This window comes from Nesoenas mayeri (assembly GCF_963082525.1).
Source record: "Nesoenas mayeri genome assembly, chromosome: Z".
Classification (NCBI taxonomy): domain Eukaryota; kingdom Metazoa; phylum Chordata; class Aves; order Columbiformes; family Columbidae; genus Nesoenas; species Nesoenas mayeri.
Window position 1 is genome coordinate 47,741,015 of NC_137542.1, and position 24,653 is coordinate 47,765,667.

The 24,653-nt window shown below is 40.0% G+C and overlaps 1 protein-coding gene across 2 annotated transcripts in view; it reads right to left on the minus strand.

Annotated features, from left to right (window-relative positions):
- The window catches only part of ZNF608 (zinc finger protein 608), a gene marked incomplete at both ends in the record, with an annotated part of 83,743 nt that extends 59,580 nt beyond the window's left edge, over positions 1–24,163 (minus strand). Inside the window, one exon of one of the 2 annotated variants that reach the window (XM_080363004.1) lies at positions 24,122–24,163. In XM_080363004.1, the coding sequence (XP_080219130.1) occupies positions 24,122–24,163 (42 nt within the window). Of the gene's footprint in view, positions 1–19,989; positions 20,872–24,121 lie in introns of those variants that run through there. The other variant, XM_080363003.1, reaches the window with a different exon arrangement.
- Positions 24,164–24,653: the final 490 nt, after the last annotated feature.

A 24,653-nucleotide genomic window follows, 5' to 3' on the forward strand; every position in this document is an offset into this window, starting at 1 on the left:
TCTCTTCATTCACATAAAAGGAATCTGGAATTTGGTCAGCCATCTGTTTAGTGGCAAGGAAGAGACTGTTTCTTGGCTTGCTTTTTGCTTAGTATCACACAGAAAGCTTTCTGGGCTTTTTGCACGTGTTTGTTCAAAGCAAAATGAGGAAAGATGACTAAAACTGGAGTAGGATAGGATGCCAGTGGATACCTCTGACAAATCAAGCTATGTTTCCTTCTCCCACACACAAGCCTTCAGCTTAGTTAAATACAAGGCAGGAGGATGTATTGGCTTTTTTCTGTTACACTCACATTTGCATGAAAAGGAGCAGTCAAACGAAAATTAAGCACTTAAACAGCTTTAAAAAAGCACTAGTTCAGAATACTGTACTTCAATAAAATATTCATTGTTATTCAATGCTTGGCAAATGACATTGCCATCACATGCTAGTAGAAGAACCGTGAAGAGTAAATTCTATCTGAAAAAGAGGCTCGTACTTATGCAGCGCTAATGACCATCTAAAAGAGCAATTCTGCATGGTTACATCCTCTTTGAGATTCACAGCTGCAGTTTCACACGAGCAGCCATACATCATAATCTTCAGCCATTTTAGGCTACCCTTGTGCTTTCGAGAGCAGTATGGGCAGTAAGGAACTGCTAATCTGCAAAATTACAATCCAAAACAAGTTTATTCAGCGGTGATGACTGAGGAGGAGCAGGCATTCAGATGTTAATACTGACAACACCTTAGACCGTAGCAGGAGACACACGGGGAGATCTCCACATGTAGTTTCATTAGGGAGAAAACATACTCATTAGTAAATTTTCATTTCTAACTCATTATAACAGTGGCACAAAGCAGCACACAAGCGATTCTTTCAAAAGGTCAGATAACTGTATTTTAAGATTGTAACACTCACGTCTTAATTAACATGAGGAATTTGCTTATTGCACAACATGCGGATCCTATAAACATCATTAATTAACTGACATACAGTGACTTTTCAGAAAGTTAACGGTTGGGGAACATACATTATTTCACCATATTTTGAAGCTGTTCGATAATTAAAGGCAATGTTAATATCTATTAAATTACTCACGGATATTGTGTGGAAACCAAAGAAGGCCTCTACTTTCTAGATGCACAAGATTTACAGCCACACCCCTCACATCAAAATATTTTCTCCAATTACGTACACTTCTTCAAGCTGAGTTATATGGAAACGACTACAGGTCTCTGCATGGTACCTGTCTGTGGCTTATTAATACAACTCTTTGGATCTTTAATTAGGTTAGACACATTAAAACAGCCTGGAAACTTTTTTTGTCATTACCGTGCTGGTTTGCCTCATACACTAAATACCTTTGTCTCTTTTTACAACCACCTAAAGCACATTTCTCAGGCCAGGTCATTCAAGCCAGCCCCCTCATTGCCCTGTAAATGGCATCAGTCATCATCATTATAACTCCTACAATATCTGCATATACAATTTTGGAGGAGGAAGCTCCAGAAGAAATGGGACTGATGCTAGTTTAAGCCACCAAGAGTTCAAGCAGAAGTTAACTGTAACCAGGAAAGATGGTGTTTTGCTTTCAGCACCGAGTACTGCAACAGTCAATATGCATCTCTTGTGCTTCTTAGGCTTCTCTTGCTGAGATCAAAGTAGCTTGAAATCCAAGTAACTACAAGCATAAGCATCTATATGAAAATGCTGGAGTACTGAAGAAAAACTCTTTGCTAGTCAGGGACAGCCATAGGCTCCTCTACGCTGTGAAAACACATCTAAAAGGAAAAAGTTTACACAAAATGTTCACTGATTTACATTGGTTACTGAGAAACTACATTTCAGCATTAAAGACAGCACTTGTGATATCTCACTAGAGCCACAGATCGACAATGAAGCCAATATTCATTAGTCACTCTGTGTCACAACCCTCAGGTGGGCAACACAGAGACTCAGTGTCCTTCCCTCACTACAGGCATACACTCTCTTGCTTCCTTTCTAAAGAGGTAGGTTTGTATTTCCTCATCACAGGATAGCTTATAGAAAGATAGCTAATGTGCATTAAATGCAGAGCAACAGCATGTTATTTCTATAGTCACACCAGTACCTGGCTCCCTAAACAGCACAGATTTGCACATAAACATATAATCTATCAAATTATATAATTTGCCCAAAGAATCATATGGTTACCTGTTTCCATAGGTTACCATTAACTATTTCACTGGGTACACAGAGATACCAAGGGACCAATGAAAGATCCCCCAAAAATGGTTTAGCACCCAAGAGTGCCATAAAGACAAGGCTGTTCCTGGCTTGGACCAGCTCCAGGACCTGTGTTTTCCCGAGTCTGGTGGCAAGCGTGGAAACTGAGAGGGGAAAAAAACCCCAGCCCTCCTTGTGAGCAGAAGACAGATGTTGCTCAACCTCCCCACACCACCCCACACCCCAAAACAGCATCCCCCTGAAGAAACAAAGGGTGAACTTTCATCTTATCTAAATGAGGTTCACTCACATGAAGAGACCCAGTTTCATTATGCCTGCAAATACCGTCCTTCTTGCTATCTGTCACATTCTTCCTAGCTACGTCCAGAGCACCTGGCCACCAGACAGCCAAATGAGAAGTTTCAAATGTTGCTAAAAATGGAGACTCCCAAGACAGGACAGCAAAGAAGACAAGGATTTCAGGAACTGAGTTTCTACCAGCACTGTCCCTTCAGGTTAATGAAAGCTTTTCAAAAAGAAAAGCCCCGACAGAGCTTTTCCAAATACTCAGCGTACCCTGGAGACTTCTATACATTTTTGCAGTTTCACAACACATTTTCCTATTATTTTGGGAACACTATTCTCTCCTCAGCAACTGGTTGATAAATCCACAGAAACAACAGAGGAAACTGACAGGATGCACCAGGGAAGCAGAGATTTGACTACATATACAATCATTCAAATGAACAGGAAGGTCTTGAGGAAAACCTTCTCCCTATATTCCACTTCTTCTACTAACACTGAATATGGTACAAGATGAGAAAAAAATGAAAAAGGCACTAAAGTATGAGATTAAAATGCAAGGATGTAGTATCACACAAATGCAAGTGAAAGTAAGAATAACCATTGATCTTGTGGAAATGAGGAGAAAATTACACATGAAGTCATGACGGCCTTCATGAAGAAAGCAGTCAATGCGACATAATAAAGACTTTCAGTGCCCATTTCTCTTGATATATTTTTTTAATAAATTGCTCTGGTTAACCAAGAGATTGCAAATGTCAGTCTAAATACCCAAATAAACTCAATACATTTAGGCTGGAGTCACACACCTTGTTACAGCTGCCACCGAGATCACTTGTAACTAGGGTACCAAACCCAGCTACTCCTCACCAGCTCCCACCTCATCTATTCTGGAGATCACTGCCTTTCTCTCCACATTGCCCATGTAACCCCACCTTTCATCCCAGCCAAGCTGGCCCACCTTGTAGAAAACTAACGGGGGAAATTAAGAAAGTACTCATTAGTGATAAGTATTGATAGTAATGGGGGTAGGTAGGTGCCATTAGAACTCCACAAGGGATTATAGCTCGAGTCTCATTTTCAGAAAGTAAACAGAACTGTCCCACTGATACCTGCAGGCTGAGACACACTCTGGCACTGCTAGCTGTCCTAATGTCATTCCATTCATGCCTGCTTCACAGATACAGCTTCACTACACATCCAAATGCAAGGACTACAGTACAGCCAAGATAGCTGCGGAGACTCTTTTGTAAGAGACCTGTGCAAAACCTTTTGCAAGAGAACTGAGCTAAATTGTGACCTTTCACGTCCAGGAATCAAAGAAACAAGATTTATCATAGCCCACTTCCACATCCATAAATATATCAAAGAATTTCTGTAGTACTCTAAGAGAAGTTAGTTTTGGAGGTACTGGTTCCTGTAAGTGCAGCCTGACTTAAACCAAACCAAAGAAATTACATTTCCCTCCTTAAAAGACATGTAAAGATGCTTTGCTCTCACACTCCAAACCAATAATGCAATAATTAAACTCTAAAGTGTGCTATGAGTTTATTTTGAAATGAAACTGTAATTTAAAAGGAGAGTCTATTAATCATTAATATTTCCTTCCTGCGCATAGCCTGGTCTCTCAGAGAGTGCTTTACAAACTTAGTAATGACTAAACCAAATCTGCCTAATTACCTGGAAAACCTGGTATGCTGACTTTCCATTTCCAGATCAGATGACCTTCTCTAAGTCAAAACACTGAAAATACTAGAAGTACAAGAACGAACAACGAAGGTGTCACACTCCTCATCCATGGAGCTGGTCATTATTCGCAAAATCAGAAAAGCACAGTGGCTCCTCTGTGCAACAAAGGCCAGACCAAATCAAAAACACCCACAGGCCATACAAACGCAAGCCAAATAGGACAGAGAAAAAAATGTACTCTGACCTCTGTATTTAAGCTTACCAAAGATTTGTCTGCTGCAAGAGACTGAAAATGTGTTAGTGCAGGTTAAACCACTACCCCCACTCAATCCTGAAAGTAATTTATATATGCATGGCTTTTCTTCAAATAATTAGAAATTGATAAACATATAGAAAGAGAAGCTCTTATGCCACCATAAATATTATCCAAAGCTATTTTTATCTTTAGTTAAAGTCATGTCAGCAACTTCCTTTTTCCTCAGATTTTTACCAGCCCTTTGACTTCCAGTACAACAATGAAAATCAAACCAAGCCTGTATCAGTTTCAAAAAAAATCCAGAGACTAAATAATTTATTGATATTAAATTGTTTATTTAGAATGCAAATCTCCTTTGAATTTACTGAGGCCCACATTTAAGGGAACATTGCTTAATTATTGTTTTTTAACTCTACCAAGGAGACAGCGAAGTTCATTAAGTCTATCAAGCACTTAGATATGGTATGACCAATAAGGAAAACCCTTAACTTTCTATAATGTACTTCACTACATTGATCCAAAACGGAAGACCTAGCCTGGAGTGAATTTGTCTACTGGCAGTTAAATCTCACATACCTGCAAAAAAAGAATAATTTTGTCCTGAGAATTCATGAAACTTAACTTGTTATTTCAATGCTATCATTTTTAACATGCACCATGAAGACCATCCATGTATCTGTTAGAAGCAGTAATAACAATAAAATTATAAACTTGTAAGTAGATATAGAAAAATATTACCATGCGGATGCTACATCTTGAAATTTCCTATTGCAGAATGGTATTTTAGCTCTGCCACTCATCACATTATACAAGTTCTAAAGTACAATGTGAAGAAAATCACAACGCCAGAACATAATGTAAAGTTATTTAAGGGTGACTTAGAACACTGCTTTCAATCACTTAAAACACTGTGTCAATGGTCATTTTAACAAATAGGTATCAGATAACAGACTGGTTTAATGTTGCAATAGAAATAGTCATTTCACTGTCTAGGGAGAAAACAAAGGGATATAAACATACACAAATATGCATATAATTAGACTGCATATGAGAAACCAAATTCTTACATAACTTTCATGGCAGTATTCTGTTTGCAGGGGTATTAGTGCTAATGTTCTTACCCATGTCAAAGCAATCAGATTCTGCCTCTAAATGCAATGGGCAAGGTGGACTGTTACTTGGGAATACAGCCATATGCAATTCACCATGTACTATCTCATCATTCTCTAGATAAGGAAATACAGTGAAAACTAATATAAAGAAAAAATATTCTATAAGGAAGAATACTATCATTAAAGTTACTACACATACAACTCTTTGAGAGTGTAGTATTTTTAATAGCACACACTACTAACAATGCCCTTTATGTTTGCTTATATATAAGCAGAGAGAGTAATATCTTACATACTGTCAGTAAATTTCAACCAAGCAAAATAAAAGAAACAACACATAGAATTGCTAAGCACATAAAAGGTCACACTTAAAGGTCATTAACTTTTTTCCTACTACCTTACAGAAACGATGCAATATAATGTACACTAAAAACTTTGGTATTTCTGTACTGAATTTCAAATATGAACAACTATTAAGTTGTTTTTATTCTCGAATCTTTCGATTTTTCTTTACATAAACTGTTCACTAGTCAACAAGATAGAAAATCCAATGCCCATTTTATTATAATTTTAAGGAGATCAAACTAAAAGCATGTTTTATAATGACTTCCAATGACCAGACACAACTTGCCAAACTCAGCTATGCTCACTCCCGCTCTCATGCACAGCTACTATGGCCATTCATGATGGAAAACTAAATATTTATAGCCAGTTTTACATAGGCCAAACATATTCTTCAGGAGGTTCATAATCTGATAAAATCAAATCCAATTTTCACGATCATTTTCCAAGAAGGCTTTGCTCGCCAAGCTAACGGCAGCAGGGATGTTCTGTATAAATAAAATATTTTCTTTTCCATGCTGGGTTTTCCCCACTATATATTTTCCCTATTCAGACTTTGTAAATTCATTTCATGGCAGTGATGGTAGGGATATTACATTAAAGAAGTAACAGAAAATTCAGCTCTAAAGGCAACAGTTTTGAAAGGCTATAAATTACTGAAAAAAGGAGGTACAAATGAAGAAGCGTAAACAACCTTTACTGCAGAGGTTACTCCACTTCTGCTATAATGCTTTCTTGACTTTGATCTTTAAACCAATGACTCATGAAAATGATATCTTCAAATTTACAGGCCACGAGTAAGTGAGTCTTAAAAGAATGTTGTACAACAATAAAGCGGGAACCACAAGCACTTCTTAACCATTTGAACTGTGAATTAATTAATTACAGTACTGAAACAAAGGCCCATTTAAAAAACTTGCCCTTAAGAAGGGGAGAGGTGAGAAAAAGAACCAGGGAAGAACAGGAAAAAAGGTCTTGTGAGCAAGCCAAACTGCATTTCAGGGAGAGGCGTTCAAGAAAATGTATTATGTTTACTCACATTAACAGAGGCATTTCTCCCTCACCCCATTCAGTGGGAAAACAAAATAGGGCACCTCCTCTTGCTACCCACCAGTACCCCATAGCTAGAAGCAGCTCCAGTTGTCAGGTTCCTGTAAGCGTGTAAAGCACATCAACACTTCCCTTTTCCCACCCTTTTGTTCCTGCTTAATATGTGCACTTTGCTCAGCAGTCTTTGCTGTTAAACAATTCATTTTTTTCCTTGCCTCCTCTGCTTTAGGAGGAGGAAAAAATAGCAGGACTTAGTCACAAAATATAAAGCTCATTTCCTGTACCTTGGTGCCTCATTCTTTTCACCTCCTTGTCCATAGGATCTGGCTACCAAATAGGTCTTAATCTGTAAACAAATGATTTGCTCTACAATTAAACCATTCAGTTCCTTCCCTGCACCCCTTCCCCCCCCCGCCTTGCTTTCTTTGGCTGCTTGGCTGCTGTCCAATGTGGAGGCTCATAGGTTCCTTCATTATTTAGTGCTGGTTAAAAGGCAATAAGCTCATTTAGAGTGTATAAAACTATAAGCTATCAACAAAGGCATTTAATGCTTCTCTGAAGCACTGTGGCTTTTGCCTGGAAAATTAATAATGTGTGGTTGTGTGTGTGTACACATGTGTGTGGATGTGTGGGGTTTTTTTTAATGTGCTGGCCTGGTTAAACACTCTGGGTATCTTTAAGTCACTTATCCTAAGCTACAAATATATGCATTTCACTTCAGCTTTAGTTGTCTATGTACTTTTTTCTCAACAACTGACAATCACCTCAAAGACTTTGATGTTGTATGAGAAAAAAAAAAGTCACGCTGCTGCAGCATTTCACAATGTTTGCAAATATTGTTTCCTTATTAAACAATGTTGTGAATCACAGGAGCCTACCAGAGTAGGCGAAATCTTTAGAGAAGTAAATAACATGTTAGGTTTCTCATCTCTGAAGTTAGAGAGTCACGCACAACCCAAGAGAAAACAAAATAACATCAAGGGCATTCTCCTTTATCTCTGTTTCTACACTTCTGTTCTTGGTGGAAAGTAACTTCTCAGAGACTATGAACCAAAACACAGTGTGTGTATATTCACCTTCATTCAGATGTTTATACATACAATATGGGACTAGCAGGCTACCACCTCAATGTAGGAACATAAAGACAATTAACTTGTTTTTAAAATGTGTTTATAAATAAGTGAATTACTGTAAATGAAAAGATAAATTTGCAGGTGCAAATCTCATTTAGTAATGACAGGTACTTAGCAACATCAACTTCAGCAATATACTTTCAATGAAATTTTGCCAGTCTATTTGAAGTCTGTTACGGCTGCTGACATCAATCTGCCAAGCTGCAGAGTGCTAAGCTCCACTAAAGATTTGCACCTATAAATTTAGCTACTGGTATATTGGAATTAAATACACTGTATTACTCCATATAGGCAACTACAGACGTGAGGCATTAAGGTGGATGGGCAATAAAGCAGAATTGTCAGGGAGCCTCTCATGCCAGTTTTGCCACACCGACTGAAGTTCAGCATCCCACTTGGGTTCAGATTCCAGTCATCTCCATGGTCTTTTAGTCTACATTTCCACACTTTACAGTCAAAATTTATGTAAAATATTTTAAAGGTGCACCCATGCACTGATATGTATGCATGCACACACAAATACAGACACATACAAAGGGACAATCAGAGATTTTAAATTAGCTCTACCTATTATTAAGACTCAAAGAGCAAAATGAGCCTCTATCTCCCTCCCCCCAGCCAAATTACAATTTCTGGAGTTCCAGATAATAAGCGGTAGGCAGACAGGTGGCAGATAATTATGTTTGTCCTGAAAAACTAGTTAAAGGTTTAGAAAAAAAAAGTTGCACTAGCCCTGGAGGAAATAAATGCCTCATATCCTGAATTGGCACAGTAATCACAAGCAAATTTTAACCTGAATTATAAGTACTGTTCATTTTTCAAATTTATCCATATGCAATATACCTTCAATAATTACCGAGCAGCGGAAAAGGCTTTGTAAAAATTAAGCAGTAAAGGGCATTTTAATCCTATAACAAATATTACAGATTCAGGAAAAATGTAGATCTTGGAAGTAGCTTGAAAATAGTTGGCAACTCTTCCTCCTAAAGTACATCTGAAGGCTGAAATATAAATATTCAAGAGCATTAATTTGTTTCTAGATGTGTGCGTGCAAGTAAAACAGCAGCCATAATGTGGAAATTTGAGTCACATTTTGCAACTAATTGGAAGCAGATTAGAATTCTGCCTCAGGGGAACATTGTCAAACTAGAAGCTGGAGCAAATGAAGAAAGAGGTGAAAGCATCGTGAAGAGCTGACAGATTTACAGTGCTCAAGGCAATAAACGGGTACTAGATGAAAATGAATGTGCTTCACTGTACTGCATGCAGTTTTCAGTCATATCTCAGCCACAAGACCATATAGCCATGAAACTATTTGTATCAGAGAGACGGTGAGGGACGGAGTGAGAATGAACAAAACACTAAGCAGATGGTATGCCCCCAAAAAAATAAAAAAATAAAAAAAAATAAAAAAAAAATCAATTGGTCATACTGGGTCCTGTTTTGTAACCTGGACTCATCTCAAGTAGGCTTACACAGATATAATGCAATGAACTACTTACTTCAGAAAAGACTGTAAGCCCTTGCTCACAGTGAACAAGAGTCAAAGCATTAAGCTCTTAGGAGCAAAAAATAAAATCAAACAGATTTTACATTTTTAAGGCTAAGAATAATACAGAACCCTGGAGGCAGATGAATTGGAGGCAGAAGGAAAAAATCCTTTTTAGAGGGTGATTAGGAAAGGTTGGAGGGGAATATAAAACTGAAAATAAACTGTAGAGGCTAATGCACCAATGCTGTAATGGAAACAGCTGCTAGCTTTCTCATTCAATGTTTGGCATCTGGTGCAGCATCACAGGAAAGATTGTTAAAAGATCTGGACATGAAACGTAAATATAGACTATCAGCCAAAACTTTGTTGCTCTATTCATAAAACGGTAGCAGCTCTTTTTTTCATGTATGCATACACATATACCCCTCCCCCATATGTATAAGTATATACAGTGATATGCATGCATGCATACATGTATACAATCCTGTCCTTAAACAGCAGTTAGTAAAACTATTACACGACACTGACCTTACTGCTGGCTGAAGTGGGTAAGAACATTAATTTAGTTTTTTAGTAACACTGGGTGTGGAACAACCACTTTCATTGTTCTCAAATTGCAGAAGTATTTTTCCTTCGAATTCCAGAACTCAAATGCAATTCAAGATATGCTGCCTAACATTAAACCCAGGGCAAATATTAACCAGTAAAACTTTGTGTCAAATATGTTCAATATATCCAGAAATACTCCTAGAATATTAGATACTTACTGTCAGGCAGGCTAACTAAACAACTCCCTGGACATTTACTAAATCAATTTTAAAACTCCTAGCAGCAAAACAAAGTTAAATTGAGTAATGAGGTTCATTTCTAATTGTATTTGCTTCTAACTATTAGCTTTTGTCGCAGAGATACAGATCTAGTTTCATTTCCCTCCTTCAAAAAGGAAGAATTGGCAAGAACATAAATGCAACTACTACCATTACTCCACTGCTATAAACCTATAATAAAGCACAGATTTGATAGTACAATCCATGTAGTGTGGCAAACCACATACAAATAAACAGTTCTCAACTAAGAATGAAAACCCAAAGACCAAACCTTTCAAATTCAAACACTATTGTTGCTTTCAACATAAGCCATCCACAGAAACCAGCCAAGGAGGTGACAGGAAATCCAAAAATAATTTGGTCTGGCCCTACACATTATGAGAAAGGAGATGGAAACTTGCTTTCTACTCTTCTTACTGGTTGAGGGAATAAATGAAAACTGTAAAATCTATGTTTATGTAAGAGACACCTATGGTACCACTCATGTGACAGATATATTTCTACCACAGTTCAGCACATCATCACTGAAATTCATCAATAAAGGTGGCATTTGAGCAGTGTGAATTTATGTTGGGTGGCAGCGGGGGGGACCACTTAACAAAACCCCTGAGTTAATTCAATGGCTAATGCAAATGACTAAATGTGTGCAAAATCAAACTGTCTATCACACACAGTTAAAGAGGCCAGATGCGCCTCAAAATTTCCTGGGAAACCAAGCCTATACTTGGCACTTCCTTTTATCAGAATGAAGAAAGCGAGCTCTAGAAGTTTACAGAAGTGTGACCAATTGGAGCTTAGTCTTCTGTTGTTAATTGAAGCATGAAAAAAAGAGGCAGTTTCTGAGGGCAAACTACAAACATATACTTTTAATATTCCACTGTCACATGATAAAAAACAGAATAAAGCTGACTGGTAGAAACTTGACTGGCAACCAAAGACCAAGCTATTATTTCAGACTCTTATGGGAAAGCAATAAAAATGCTACCAGGTCTCCTCACATTACTCTTCAATAAAAAGAAGCCATCAGGGAAATCAGAGGAAAAGAAAACACATCAAAACCTCTAAAGTTTCTTTTAGTAAAAATACACTTCTGTGGTATAATGCCATCTGCTTCCTGGTTAACATAGTAAGACAATTCAACAACTAGAATAGCAGTGTATTGAAAATATCAAGTAACTACAATCAATACATCTTAGTTTGCTCTTTTGACTGCAAAACCAGTATTCACATGCCACTATTGGCATATGCTTCAAGCATCCCCATGAGAACATTCTTTTTATGTTATGATTTGGTAGAAATTCTCAGAACACAGAAACACCTTAGCCAAGCTGGGTTTGCACCCAGGGATAAGATTTAGGCTAGGAAGACTAAAAAACTGGGAGAAGATGTGAGAGGATAAGAGAACCAAATGTTCAGAGTTGGTTTTTTTTGAGTATATCAGTTAGCCAAATGGCTGAGGAAGATTTATCATAAAGAACATACAATTCAACATAGCACGTCTTCACTCAAAGATCAGCGAGATTTAATTCTCAATGGCTTTGATTTGAATAGCCTCAGTGGATACTACAACTAGATGCTAGAAAAGTTGATCCCTTCGTTTTGAAATTTAGCAGTATCTGCCAGCTTCCGGGAAAAACAGACATATTATAAACTTTTGAACTTGCAGTGTTGGCTTAAGATTTCAGAAAATCTAATCAACAGCATAGTCACTCTAGAGCTGGAAAACCTACATATACGGTCGTCAGTCCCATTTCATTGCATGCAACTTAGCCTACATGCCCACTTAAGTTGTTCAATCAAGTAGTCTTACATATAACCATATATATTATTTATGTGTACACGAAAACAAGGGCATCAGAGGAAAACACCTATTCCCACCCCCCTGAATTTTCTCTCAGCTTTTTCAAAAAAAGGGAAAAGAAAATTACAAAGAACTTGCTTGTCAGTCAAGTCACTCTGAATGGTTTTACAACCTTTCATTCAAATGTAAAGGCTTTGTTCCAATTGCCAAGACCATTTAGTCAGAATTAAAAGAGAAAATGCAATAGAGAGTGCTTACTGAAACCCTGGCTACAGCATAAACAAAAGTCATAGTCTGATCTTCATATTTGCCCAAATGGCTACTCACAGCTTGCAGTAAACTGTAGTTTTAATTCAAGAATTTAATAATTTTTTTTAAACTTGTTATTTAAAATTTCATATTAAGAAACCCCCTCAAAACCTACTATGAAACCTGGTAAATATCTTTATTCAAATTAGCTAATTTCAAACATATTTTTAAGGAAATTAAATAACAACAGCTTGTATTATTATTCATTTTGGCGAAACACTGCACCACAAAAGACCTCTACTGTGCACAAACACTCTGGTGCAAAAAGGGAAAATGAAAGAAAGTTCATCACATTGAAAAAAGAAATATAAATGAACTTTATATACTTAAAAAAGCTATTTCCTTTTTGTAGTAATGTCAATATCATAAATTTTCATGGAACACAAGTTTGTTGTCTTTCATCCAACAGAGAACATGATGTACAGGCCAAAGTTTTTTAAAATAGCAATATATTTTCTGTGATTATAACTAAGAAATAGAAACAACTCCTTGACACGTAAACACATAAAAGCAAAAACTATGTCCAGTCCTTCAACTGAAGTCATTGCATCCATAGATCCACAAGTGTGACCCTATCTGAGGTCCCATGGGAAGATTTATTTCTACTGCAAGGAACAAAGCACAATTAAGAAGTCAGATAATCTATCCAACCTTTCAGGAAACGCAGTGATGTATCCCCATGTACATTAGAACACTATGTAGGAACATTATAAAGCTAATAAACTGCTAAGCATAATATGTAAAGAAAAACCTTGTTGTTGGATCATCTGTACAAAGTAGCTCAGCTCAGATCAGGACAGATTCTAAAGCTTGGTTAAAATTCAGCAATCCCAGTTGGATATCATCGAACAAATCTGGAACATGTAGCTGACATGCCATTCAAAAAGTGAGTACTGTGTCAGAGAAATACATAACATGTCAATGACACAAAGCTGCCTCAGTAGTTGCAGAAGTAAGTTTTTTTTCCAAGGCTGGGTGATGGAAATCCAAAATATATACGTCTTTCTCCAAAACAGAAGGTTGTGTTTCTAATAGCAGAAGTGATAGCATTTCTCAGACCCTATTCCTGGTGATGCTTGTAAAATGTGCCCAGATACCACATGTACTATTCACACTGTGTAAGATGTACAGGAATATAGATTTTTTTATTCACTCTTTTGCTGTACATAAGTAAAAAGAATGCATCAAAAAGAGCATTACAACCAAGACCATGGCTCCAGGGGTGACGAAGCATGCCCAGTGTGTTAGCAGTATCTTGACAGGCATTTTGAAGGAAATTCTAAGCATGTCTAGGATATGTCTCCCAACTCCATTTCTTTATACCTTCTCTTCAGGCAAGTCTTCTCATCTACTGTTTCACAAACCACATTTGTTGACCTTTAATGCCATGTGTGGTTCCTCTTCAGTGGCTTCAGAGAGGAGAAAAGGATGCCAGGATATAATCTCATGCTCATTACTAACCTCACACCTGACACCTTTTTGGAGATATCTCACACACCTGTCCTCCTACCTGTCCCACAGATTTTAACAAATAGATGCATGCAGTCTAGCTTTGAACTGGAACAGCCTTGAGATGGCCTGTGTAGTCACCAGGATGTACACATGTGTTCTGAGACCTAAATATTGACCATGGAGACCACAGAAAATTTACAAAGTACACAAAAGGTACTTCGACCACCATCTCACAGGCCAGGAAGTACAGAGCACGCTGATTATTTTCTGGATGTGTGCAGGAAAGCAAGGGAGAAAGAGAAGCAGATCTGCATAGCCCCATACAATATAAAATTTTCAATTTATAATGGGTACAATGATGTTCCACCCTGCCACCTACTCTCAAGTCTTTTATCCAAGGAAACATAATTTTAACTTTTGTGAATTGTTGATTTTTTAAATACACCTGTTTTACAAAGCAAGCACAGGACAAAGACTGCTCTCAATGAAGTAACAGCATTTAGCCTATTTGTACAAATGCAAATCGCTTAGACAGCACAAAGAGATAAAGGGAAATAAAGGGAAACTTGTATTCAACATACAAAGGATGTGTCCAATCAACAGAAACAGAATCTCCCACAGACATCAATACAACGGAGTCTAGAGATGGCACCTTTTAAAAACTAAATCGTTCATTGGGAAAAAAAAAAAAAAAAAAAAGAAAGAACCACCACCACCAAAGCCACGAGCTTTACCGTGCAGGAAAAACTGCCTATTTCAGATACATGATTTACATTATTGTCAATAAAATAGCTTTCCAATTATGAACGCCCTGGTAGGAGAAGCTGGAATGTATTATGTGTTAATGATCACAACCAGGGGTCCAAGCTTTACTCTTTTGTCAGAGCTACAGCAGATCCTCCCCGCAGCTTCACCATTAACATGTCTGTTTCCTGTCAGACCACTCAGAGATAATGTCATTTATCTCGGGGCGGCACAAGACCAGTCATTAGCTTCAGTAAAAAACCTCAAACAAAGGCCGGATGGCGTTTTATCCAGACCTTGTAGGCTGCAGCCAAGAATCTCATTGCCTAACAGTTCAGAACTTAAGTTATCTTTAAAAGAGTAATTTTCCCCCATCAACAATTCTAGAACACTTCTCTGCAGAACAGAAAATCGCTGCACGGAAAATTTTAGTCAATAGTTTTATCATATGCAATTAGGTGACTGATAACAGCTTGCTAAACATATCCTTGGAGTGGCTTTTTTTCCCCCGCACTTCCATTTTACCTCTTAGTGAAAAATCGACAGAATAATTCAGATTCTACCTAAACAGTAAGATCTTTGAAGACCTGACCCTTATTGTGTTTGCCTGCAGGAGGTGATTCACTATTATAAATTCTTCAATGACTACGCTTCTGGAAATCTCTTTAAATGAAAGTGGAACTGGTTAACTGTATGTACGAACATGTGTTTTCACAGTCCCTCCTGTATTATTGCTTTTCAGAAAGCTTCTATAAAGTGCCAGGTGAACATTATTATGATAATAATAAAATAAGAGAGTAGAAAAAAAAATATGAGCAAATCTCAGCTATTCAATTCCTGGTTTTATGTTGAAAACTAGGAACAGATGGTACTTCCCATGTTACTTGAATCTGGTTATTGAACACCTCTATGGTTACGGGACATTTTGCTTAGCACTTTTAACATACATTTCATTTATTGGACTATAAAATGCTACTTTGGAAAAACAAGTCTTTATATAGCTATAATTAAAACAGTCTTGCAGGAAAGCCCTTTAACATGGAGAACATGGTTAACCTCATGACATCCGGACAATCAATCCTTCCCTTTTTACTGGGTATTTATGAAGTTATTAAAATTGCAAAATTACTGATGCCCAAAGTGTAATATTTTTCTAGTAGTTCCTAGTAAGGTTATCAGCTTCCCTGCTTTATTTTATAACTGTTCCATACGAGGATCCATTGTACTGAGCTAACTCTTGCTTTGCACAGGAATTCGACAGCAGGTCTGGTCATACATATTGGCAGAGGTCAGCAGGTTCACAGGGAAAGCTTTCGTTGGCCAAAGGGCAACACCTTTTCACCCAGCTCAAAAAGCATGGTCACACTACTAGACAGCACTACAGAACTTTAAGAACCTTGAGCTGTGCTTATTGTTAGACACCCATAGTTATCAATGTTTTTAACAGCTAAATCCCTTATGTAGCTTTCAAAACAGTTTGCTGTCAAACAATAGACTTTGTTCTTTAATCACAGCAAGTGACCTCCCTGCCGTTTTATTTCACAGTGAATAAACTACACCCAAGGCCACTGAGAAAAGTACATGTAATGCATATCTCTGTAAAATCATTAATCAAAGACTGTACTTAAATGAGTTACATCAATAGGTAAAATGCAGAGTTTCCTGATGAAGTGTAAAACATCCTTAATCTTGCTATAAAAAGAGAAAATAAACAATAGCACCCAGTATGTTAATTTGCTGAAGACAATTTTGAGATGTGAAATGCAGTCTTAATGAGAAGCAATAGGCTATACCACTAGACTTGATTAATCTAAAAACTGCAACTAGACACCTCTGATTATAGCTTCATATCTTCTGCGTTGTTTTCATGTAAACATAGTGATTTTCACATGCCAAATACAATATTACTGTATCTCAGAGTAAATTGTGACTGAATCTCAAAATCTCCCTGTAATACACACAAAGCAAGTTCTTGTAAATAGTCTGAACACTACTCAATGTGACAGCTGTTAAAAATACAAAAAAAAAACCCTCTTAGCTAAAACAGATGAAGAGTTCATGCTGACAAACAGTCAGTAATTGTGCTAAAAACAGTATGGATGAGAAATGGAAAATGGAGACAGGTTTTAGCACCAAAAATCTTAGGAGTGGTAAGTCTACCTGTCAAAGCTGCTTATTCAGACATGTCACTGGTGGCTTAACCACAAAATGGGCTGCACGAATATAGCTCAAACATCTTAGAATTACAGCTTACTTTGACTTTATCCACATATTAGGGGAGTGGTGACTTTTACAACATACTTGCGGCTTTTACATAAAAGAGCCAGCAGAACACAGTCATTGATTTAATTAGGCTTCATAAGATCCAATTTATCATGTTTTACATGACTTTCTGCAGCAAGGAAACAGAATAAATAGACCAAAAATAGACATTGAAGCATGCTGTGAAAGCTAAACAGTGACTACAACTCCTGGGAATCTGCTCCACGCTCTTCACAAATAGTAAACAAATGCAGTATTATATTCCACACTACATACAGAAACCTGTAATTTTGAATCAGCAGGCATGAACTCATTTGTATCTAAGAGGAAACATCCAAATTCACAAGACATGTTTTTCACAACATTAAAGTAACTGGAAATTGATTTTAACATGCAGACTTGAAAATTATCTATTTATCCACAGACACAAGCTGCTCTGTGCTAGTACAGCATATATATTCTAGTGTATAAACTGTAAAACCAAGAACCCTTAGAGAATATAAAAGCCAGGAAAAAAAAAAAAAAGAAAATGATTACTAAACATTTGGGAAAAAAGCCAGAACAACAAACATAAAACACTTAAGTTTCACTAACAGTACCACAGGCTGGGCTTAAGGTTGCAACCATTGTCAGCAACAAGCTTATTATTATTGTAAATCTAGAAGGGAACAATCTTTGGGAAAAGAAATACTAAGGGATTTTATTTAAGACAGAGAGCAAGCACACCATTGTGCCAGACAATGGCCAACACTGCACGAGTCTAATGTGCGAAGCCTATATTAGAGTCAGTGTGTGCCAACAGCAGCGGCTGTTCTTGGAAATGCAAGCTCCAAACCTCCTCCAGGAGCCACAGCTACAACACAAAGCATAACACTAGCTCTACACCACTCCATACGTGTTTGCTCTGAATTTGCATGCCATCCAATTTACACTGCACGTAACATTACTCGCATGTCTATGGATTCTTCATAGAATTTCCTGTGTGACTGCAGAGTGAAGGAACACAAAAACGGGAGAAACCACACCACCCTCTAATCTCTGTTGCCATGACAGCAGCCTTTGAGATACTGAAATGTTCAGATTGCCAGCTAAACAAAATTGTTGAATGTGAACATTTGGCTGAGAGATTAAAAGGCTAAGGGGGTTGCAAAAGGGCAGTACCTCCCACATTCCAGGCAGCCACTGAATCCAATCAAATGGCTCTGACTCTTTAACCACAGCCATTGTGAAGACCGGATTAGGGCAATTTATCTAGATAGTTAAAACAGATTAGAGAACTGCAATTTGAAGACTATTGGCAACAGAAGTAAATGCCTACTGTACTAAGTTAATAAAGAGACCACGAGATTTTAGGACACCTCTCTGCCGCCGAAAGAACCTTCATAAATCAAAGTGCAAAGATATACACATGAATTACAGAAATCTGTTAGAAAAAGTCACAAGGCTCAAACAAATTCATCCGTAGATATGCTATCTTAAAAGCAATAATATGCATACAATATGAAATTTAATTTATTCCTTGCCTTGAACAGAAGCCCTTGAAATTATCTTGCAGTTTTAACAAGTATCTTACGTCACAAACACACAAATCTAATCCTCCGGTCAATATTATGGAAACTTCAACATGACTGAAACACAAAAACAAGTCGGTAATCCGTCGTAAAAAGACATAACTTTTCCCTGAAACCTTCAGCCGTCCCAGACACTTGCAGACCATACAGTTAACACCGACGTGTAAGTTTTCTCATCACTGAACATTCACTCAGGGAAGTTGTAAAAGCATGTAATTTAAGACCAACAGCTAACAATAAAGTCACAATCTATCCCCCTGACATTGTTCATCTGGGGAGTGTTCGTTTGCTTTATTTTTCAGGAATACCAGGTTATCTTTGTTAAACAACCTGTAGAATTCATCTGACTTGTAATCCTGGGCCAAGGTTTGTCCCCAGGTTCCCCAGAAAATGCCTTCTGCTCTATGGACAGAACAAATCTCACCAGCACCAGAACCCCCTTGAATGAGTGGTTAAAAAAAGCCAAGCTCTACTCCACCCTTCAAAAATAATTTGGTCAGGCCATCTATTCTTACAGAAAGCATCATTGATAATGTTAGGGAAGAAAAACACACACCCCAATCTGATTTCTTTCATGCATTTCAACCACTCAACAAATGAGCCGTTCACATTCAAGAGCCAGTGAGGATCAGACAGGAAAGCTCCCCAGACAGGAGACAAACTGCTCCCCTCTGTTCCAAGAGCTGTTTTGCACACAGGCATCTCAGCACAAGGTGGATTCCCCTCCTCCCAGCCTCCTCCTTCCAGGAAGATGAGAGGCACCGCCTGCCTGCTGTGTCCTTCCTCCCAGTCCTCCACACCAGCACACCTCTGCTGTGCCACCGGCGCCCCCAGTACAGTTAAGTATCCCGTGCCTCCATGAACCGCAATGGCGGAGCCCATATTTCGCCTCCCAAGGACAATCTCAACTCCAGGCAGTGGGTAGGGGGAGAAAGGAGATAAGTCCCTTCAGACTCGGAGAGAACAGCCACGAGTCCCCACCGCCGTTGTGTGAAAGTGTCAGCACATACAAGATGTGCTGCTCCTGGAGCCTGAGCTGTTGCACCCCCCCAAGGCAAACACACAGACCTCCAGCCTGCAAACACATGCCATCCCACTGGTACCAACACTGGTGCTCTCTGTTAAAACCAGGGACAGCTCGGTCAGGGTCATCTTGTGGTGCCTCCTTCTGAGTGAGTGCGATCAAAGGAACAGACAAAACCGAAATGTTCTCCAGGTCTGACAACACGGAGGGGAAGTCACAACAGAGAAAAGCACACTCAAAACATAGTGTCTTCTCTCTAAGGTAGAGGTGTCAGGGTTGCTTGGGGTTTTTTTAGAAGAAAGAGTAAGAACAAATGCATGTCACAAATACACAGCAGAGAGAAGACACAGGAGCCAAACACACAGTTGTGGGACATTTATTATAGAGACAGGGAGACACAGAAGAGAAGAGGTGGAGAGGAGCTTTGTCCTACCTTTTCTGTTTTCAATTTCTTGATTCGCCTGTGGCTCTCCTCCTCCTCCTCTTCCTTCTTTACCAAAATAGAGTTCCCCATTAACCCCGAATCCGGGGTTTTGCTGACCTCCCCCATGGCAGAGGAGGTGCAGTGGAACGGGCTGCTGCTCCCACCACTGCCCCCTTTGGCCCCAAAGCCATAGAGGTGCCCAGGGGGAGCTTGGCTGCCGCCACCCCCACTGCCATTGGGGTGACCCTGCTGCAGGTCATGCTGCTTGTCCTTCCTGGATTTTCCCGCATCTTTATCCCGCTTGGAGCCTCTGCTGCCTGGGGCTTTACCTGGTTTCTCGTCTTTGTTTTTCCCACAAGAGGCAACAGTGGTGGTGTTGCTGGTGGTGTTATTATTGCCGTTTGGGTTACTGCTCATGCTTTGACCCAGTGCTGAATTCATGCCAGTTGCCTCTCCAGGGCGCCCTTGGACTTCCTGCCTCTTGCCAGCACTGCTGATCTCGGGAATCCCATACAAGGCAGCAGAAGGCAGAGATTTATTAGCATCCTTAGTTTTACTCCTTTTCACTTTTGATTTGCTAGTCTCTTTGTGAGAGGAATTCCCCTGGGGAGCAGAGGGCTGAACAGAAGCAAATTTTAGGCCGTCAGCTAAGGCTGAGGTAGTATTAGCCCCACTGGAAGCCAGACCCCCGCAATCCTTGGAGCTGGTGTTGCTGCTGCTGGTGGTATTAGTAGAATTATTCATCTCAAATTTCTGTCTGTCCTTCTCCAAATCGGCGTCCAAATCGATTATTAAATTCCCAACACCGATTTCCCAATCATCGCCACTGTCGTAAGTGTCAACCGTGTTTGGATCCACACCTTTTCCTGCAGTGGAAGTGTTCAATGACATCCTGAAGATGAGATCTCTAGAGTAAAAATCCTATGAACTTTCCTTTGAAAATGCGGGGACATTCGTTTATCTCCGTTGGGCTCTCCTAAGTTCAACTCTTCTTGTCTTCTTCCCCCAGGTGCATCTAAGTTCACAATCTGCAGTTCACGTCCACCTTGTCCTGTGAGAAAAGGAAAAGTTGAATATTTGTCTGGGTGTTATCACAATATAATAAAACTAATAAAAAGGGGGCAAGGTAGGGAAAGCAAAATCATTCATTTTTTTCTTAAGTTTGTTAAACCAGGGGCAGTGGCTGTGATGCTTTTATAGGGAGCATCTTTAATCTAGTTGTATACCAATATCCACATTCTCTCTTAAATAGTCATGTCCACAAAAAAAGGAGAAAGGAAAAAAAAAAAGAAAGAAAAAAATAACTACATGATTTAAATCCACAAAGCTCAGGAAACACAGTCTTAGAAGTGGTGCCTAGCTGTTGGAGCACATGTTGTAATCTAACCCCTTGGACCACCACCTAGGCACAAAAGGGAGAAAAGGAAGGACACAGATTCACTCTTCACTGCATTCCATGGATTTTGTGGCTTTAAACCAGACCCTTGAAGTTTTGTGACTCTCCTATATTATCTTTTACCCCCCTTCTACTTAATCTCTTGAGGGGGGAGGAAGCACTAAGGGAAGTGGGAAATCCAATTTTCCTTGCCACAATACAGCTTCTGTTAAAATCCAACAATCTATAAACACAAATGTCTACCTGACAACATTAAACTCCATAGGTTAAAAAAAATAGAAAATAAAAAGCTCTTCTTTCTTTTAAAAAAATATTCTCAAGATAACAGTTCTAAAAACAGTTCTAATGTACTCCTAGGTCATACGATTGTTAGGTCTGTTAAATATAGTATTACTGACTGTACAGGAAACTGATTAAGACATACACTTTAAGTGATCTGCACCAAGGTGGCCTCAGTGACCACAAATGAGTGTGTGTTTGACAAAGCTTAGTTAAAACGATTTTTAAAGGGATCTCTCCCTTTTACAGTCGACTGTCGAAATATTTATACATATATACACATAAAGCTTACCTTTAATCCTTTATCATTTTTTAATTAAACCAGCAAATCAAAATGCTGTTCCCACTCGTCTCAGCAACAACTCTGTGCCTCATTTTACTTAAAGAGCAAGTGATCAAGAAGTAGAAAGCAAGTATCATCTCAGCCAGTATAAATCGGTCAATAACATATCTCCCCCTACTTTGGCACACGGATCAGAAGTCCTTTTTTGTTTGTTTAGTTTTTTTTTCCTCCTGGCTTAAAGAAAAAAAAAAATGCTGATTCCCACAACTTTACCAGCTGGTAGGTAATATTTCACATTCAGAACTGAAGCATCAAGGAACAGATTTTTGTTTGTTTGCTTTTCCTAAATAAGCACCGAGAGGTAATAATCATCACAGTAATTTAAAAAAAAAAAAAAAAAATGTTTCCCCAACTTCACACTCCGTCTTCAGCCCCGGACCAGGGAGCCATCCTGATCAGTAAGTAATGATCCCATGAAACAAACCTACAGGCGCCCGGGTGTTACAAGACAGAATGTGCTAACATCGGGATAAATTAGTGAAAGGGAGGAAGGAAAAAAAGAAGAAGAAAGGACTGAAAATCTGGGCTGGATTCCGCCTGTTAGTTGGGAAGTGGCATTTTTTTCGCCCGTCCTGACAGATCTGATTTCTTGAAGTAACTTGAGGGGAAACGGGGGGAGGGGAGGAAGGCGGGGGGGGGGGGGGGCGAGGAAGAGGAGGAGGAGCGGGAGGGGGGAATCACTGATCTGATAAACCGGTTATCAAAACATTTTGTGGGAGTGGAGGAAGGACAGCGTGCTCGCAAACGAAGCAAATTCTCCGAGGGATAAGATTTCGGGGAGGGAGGTGTCTGTCCCCCCTTGCCTCAAATCAGCGCTTTTAAAAAACAGTGATAACAAAAGCATGGGCACAGATCAAAGTTAGAAACTGCTGTCTCGGAAGAAAAAATAATAATAATAATAATAAAAAACCCGTGAGCTTGGGCTAATCAGTCATGCGGTAAATAATTCAGTCATTAGAGTCCGAGGAGATGAAGCAGACGACCTTTTTTTCAGGACAGATCGCTCCCACCTTATTGTCTCGGCAAACCTCGCAGTCTACTCCTATCCCCCCTTCCTCCCCTCGCCCTCCTGCCTCTCCCCCCCTCCCAGCCGAGTCAGACGGTCTCGGAGCTTTAGCTTAGTATTTTTAATTAGCCGGCGATGGGAAGCTAAAAGCCGTAATGAATTGCCGGTGGCGGGCAGGAGGGGGAGGGGTGCGGGGGGAGGGTGGGGGGGAGGGACGCGGGACGCTCGCGCCAGCAACCGCCAACCCCCGAGGCGCGGCAGTTCCGTTACAGTTCAGGCCGCCCGCGTCACGTGAGGCTGGCGGGCTCCATTGGTTGTCGTGAGAACAAAAATGGGTGACAAGCGTATCCAGCGAATACGGGTCTGGTCTTTAACACACAAAAAACCACACCACGACAGACAGACAGACAGGCAGGGCCCGTCAGCTCTGCCTCTCTCCCCGGCCTCTCACCGCCACCCCCGCGGCCGAGGGCATCCCTGCAGCTCGGGGGTGCCGCGGCAAAGCGGGTGCTCCCCAAAAACACCTTACAAACCTCCCCGCACCGCCCGGCGGGGAGGGGGATGCAGTTACCTCGGGGCTTTTCACTCCTTTCGCCCGGGGACAGCGAGCGGCGGCCGGCTGGCAGACCGAGGCGGGGGAGGGGAACGGCCAAGGCACCGGCGAGCGACGGCGATTCCCACCCCCCACGTCCGGCCTCGCGTTTCTGGCGTCTCCGTGTGACAGAAGAAATGCCTCCCGTGCCGCCGGGACCTGTCGGTACCCCATCACTCCTCCTAACGAGCGCCTCGGTCTTGGGGCCGAGGGGGGAGGGGGGAGTATGCAGGCTTGTCTGTAATTGTGTCACTTTTATTTTTCCCCCTTGGTTAGTTAAAACCCCAAAAAGGCACTATGCTTTAACGCCCCCCAAGTGCACCGTCAAGAATGATTTGTGTGACTACACTGCTTTCACCCTCTTATTTCCCTCAAATAACTCATCTTGCTTGTGGGATTTCTCTCTTTTTAAAGCCCAAAAAAACTCTAGTTATCTCAACTCCCCAACTCTTTAAACACTCCCCTTTGCAGAGAAAAAAAAAATCCCCTCTAAGTGCTATAGACACACCACGCAACCGTACTTACGGTCTGTATTGGATCGAGTTGACCTTTTCCTTCTAACTGCATTGAGTGTGTTTTTGTTGCAGCCGCTTTTTATTTTAGGAAAAAAAATCTAATGTCTTCAACAGATTTATTGTGTTTGGAAGAAGAGAGCACCAGATAGCATGAACCTTCCTTTCTTTCTAGAAACAAAATTAAAACAAAAATAAAAACTGGGGAGAGAAGCAAAAAAAACCACCTAGGCATCTGTCCCCCCGCACGCGCACACGGTGACACACACGGGGGACACGGGCGCTGCCCCACGGCGGCCGCGAGCGGCGGCCGAGGCGGGGGAGTGGGAGCCCGCTCCGCGCGGTACCTGAGAGGGACTTTTCTTTGTTCACAATGCCCTTTCCCTCTCGGCCAATCAGAAGCCAGCTTTTATGAAACCGGGGCCTCTCATTGGTCCGGCGCTCCTCCTGCCTGCCGGCGAGGGTGAGAGACAGAAACACGGACATACAGACACTGTACACACAGGCATTAGGCGCACGCAGATACACATATTCCCCCCCATACA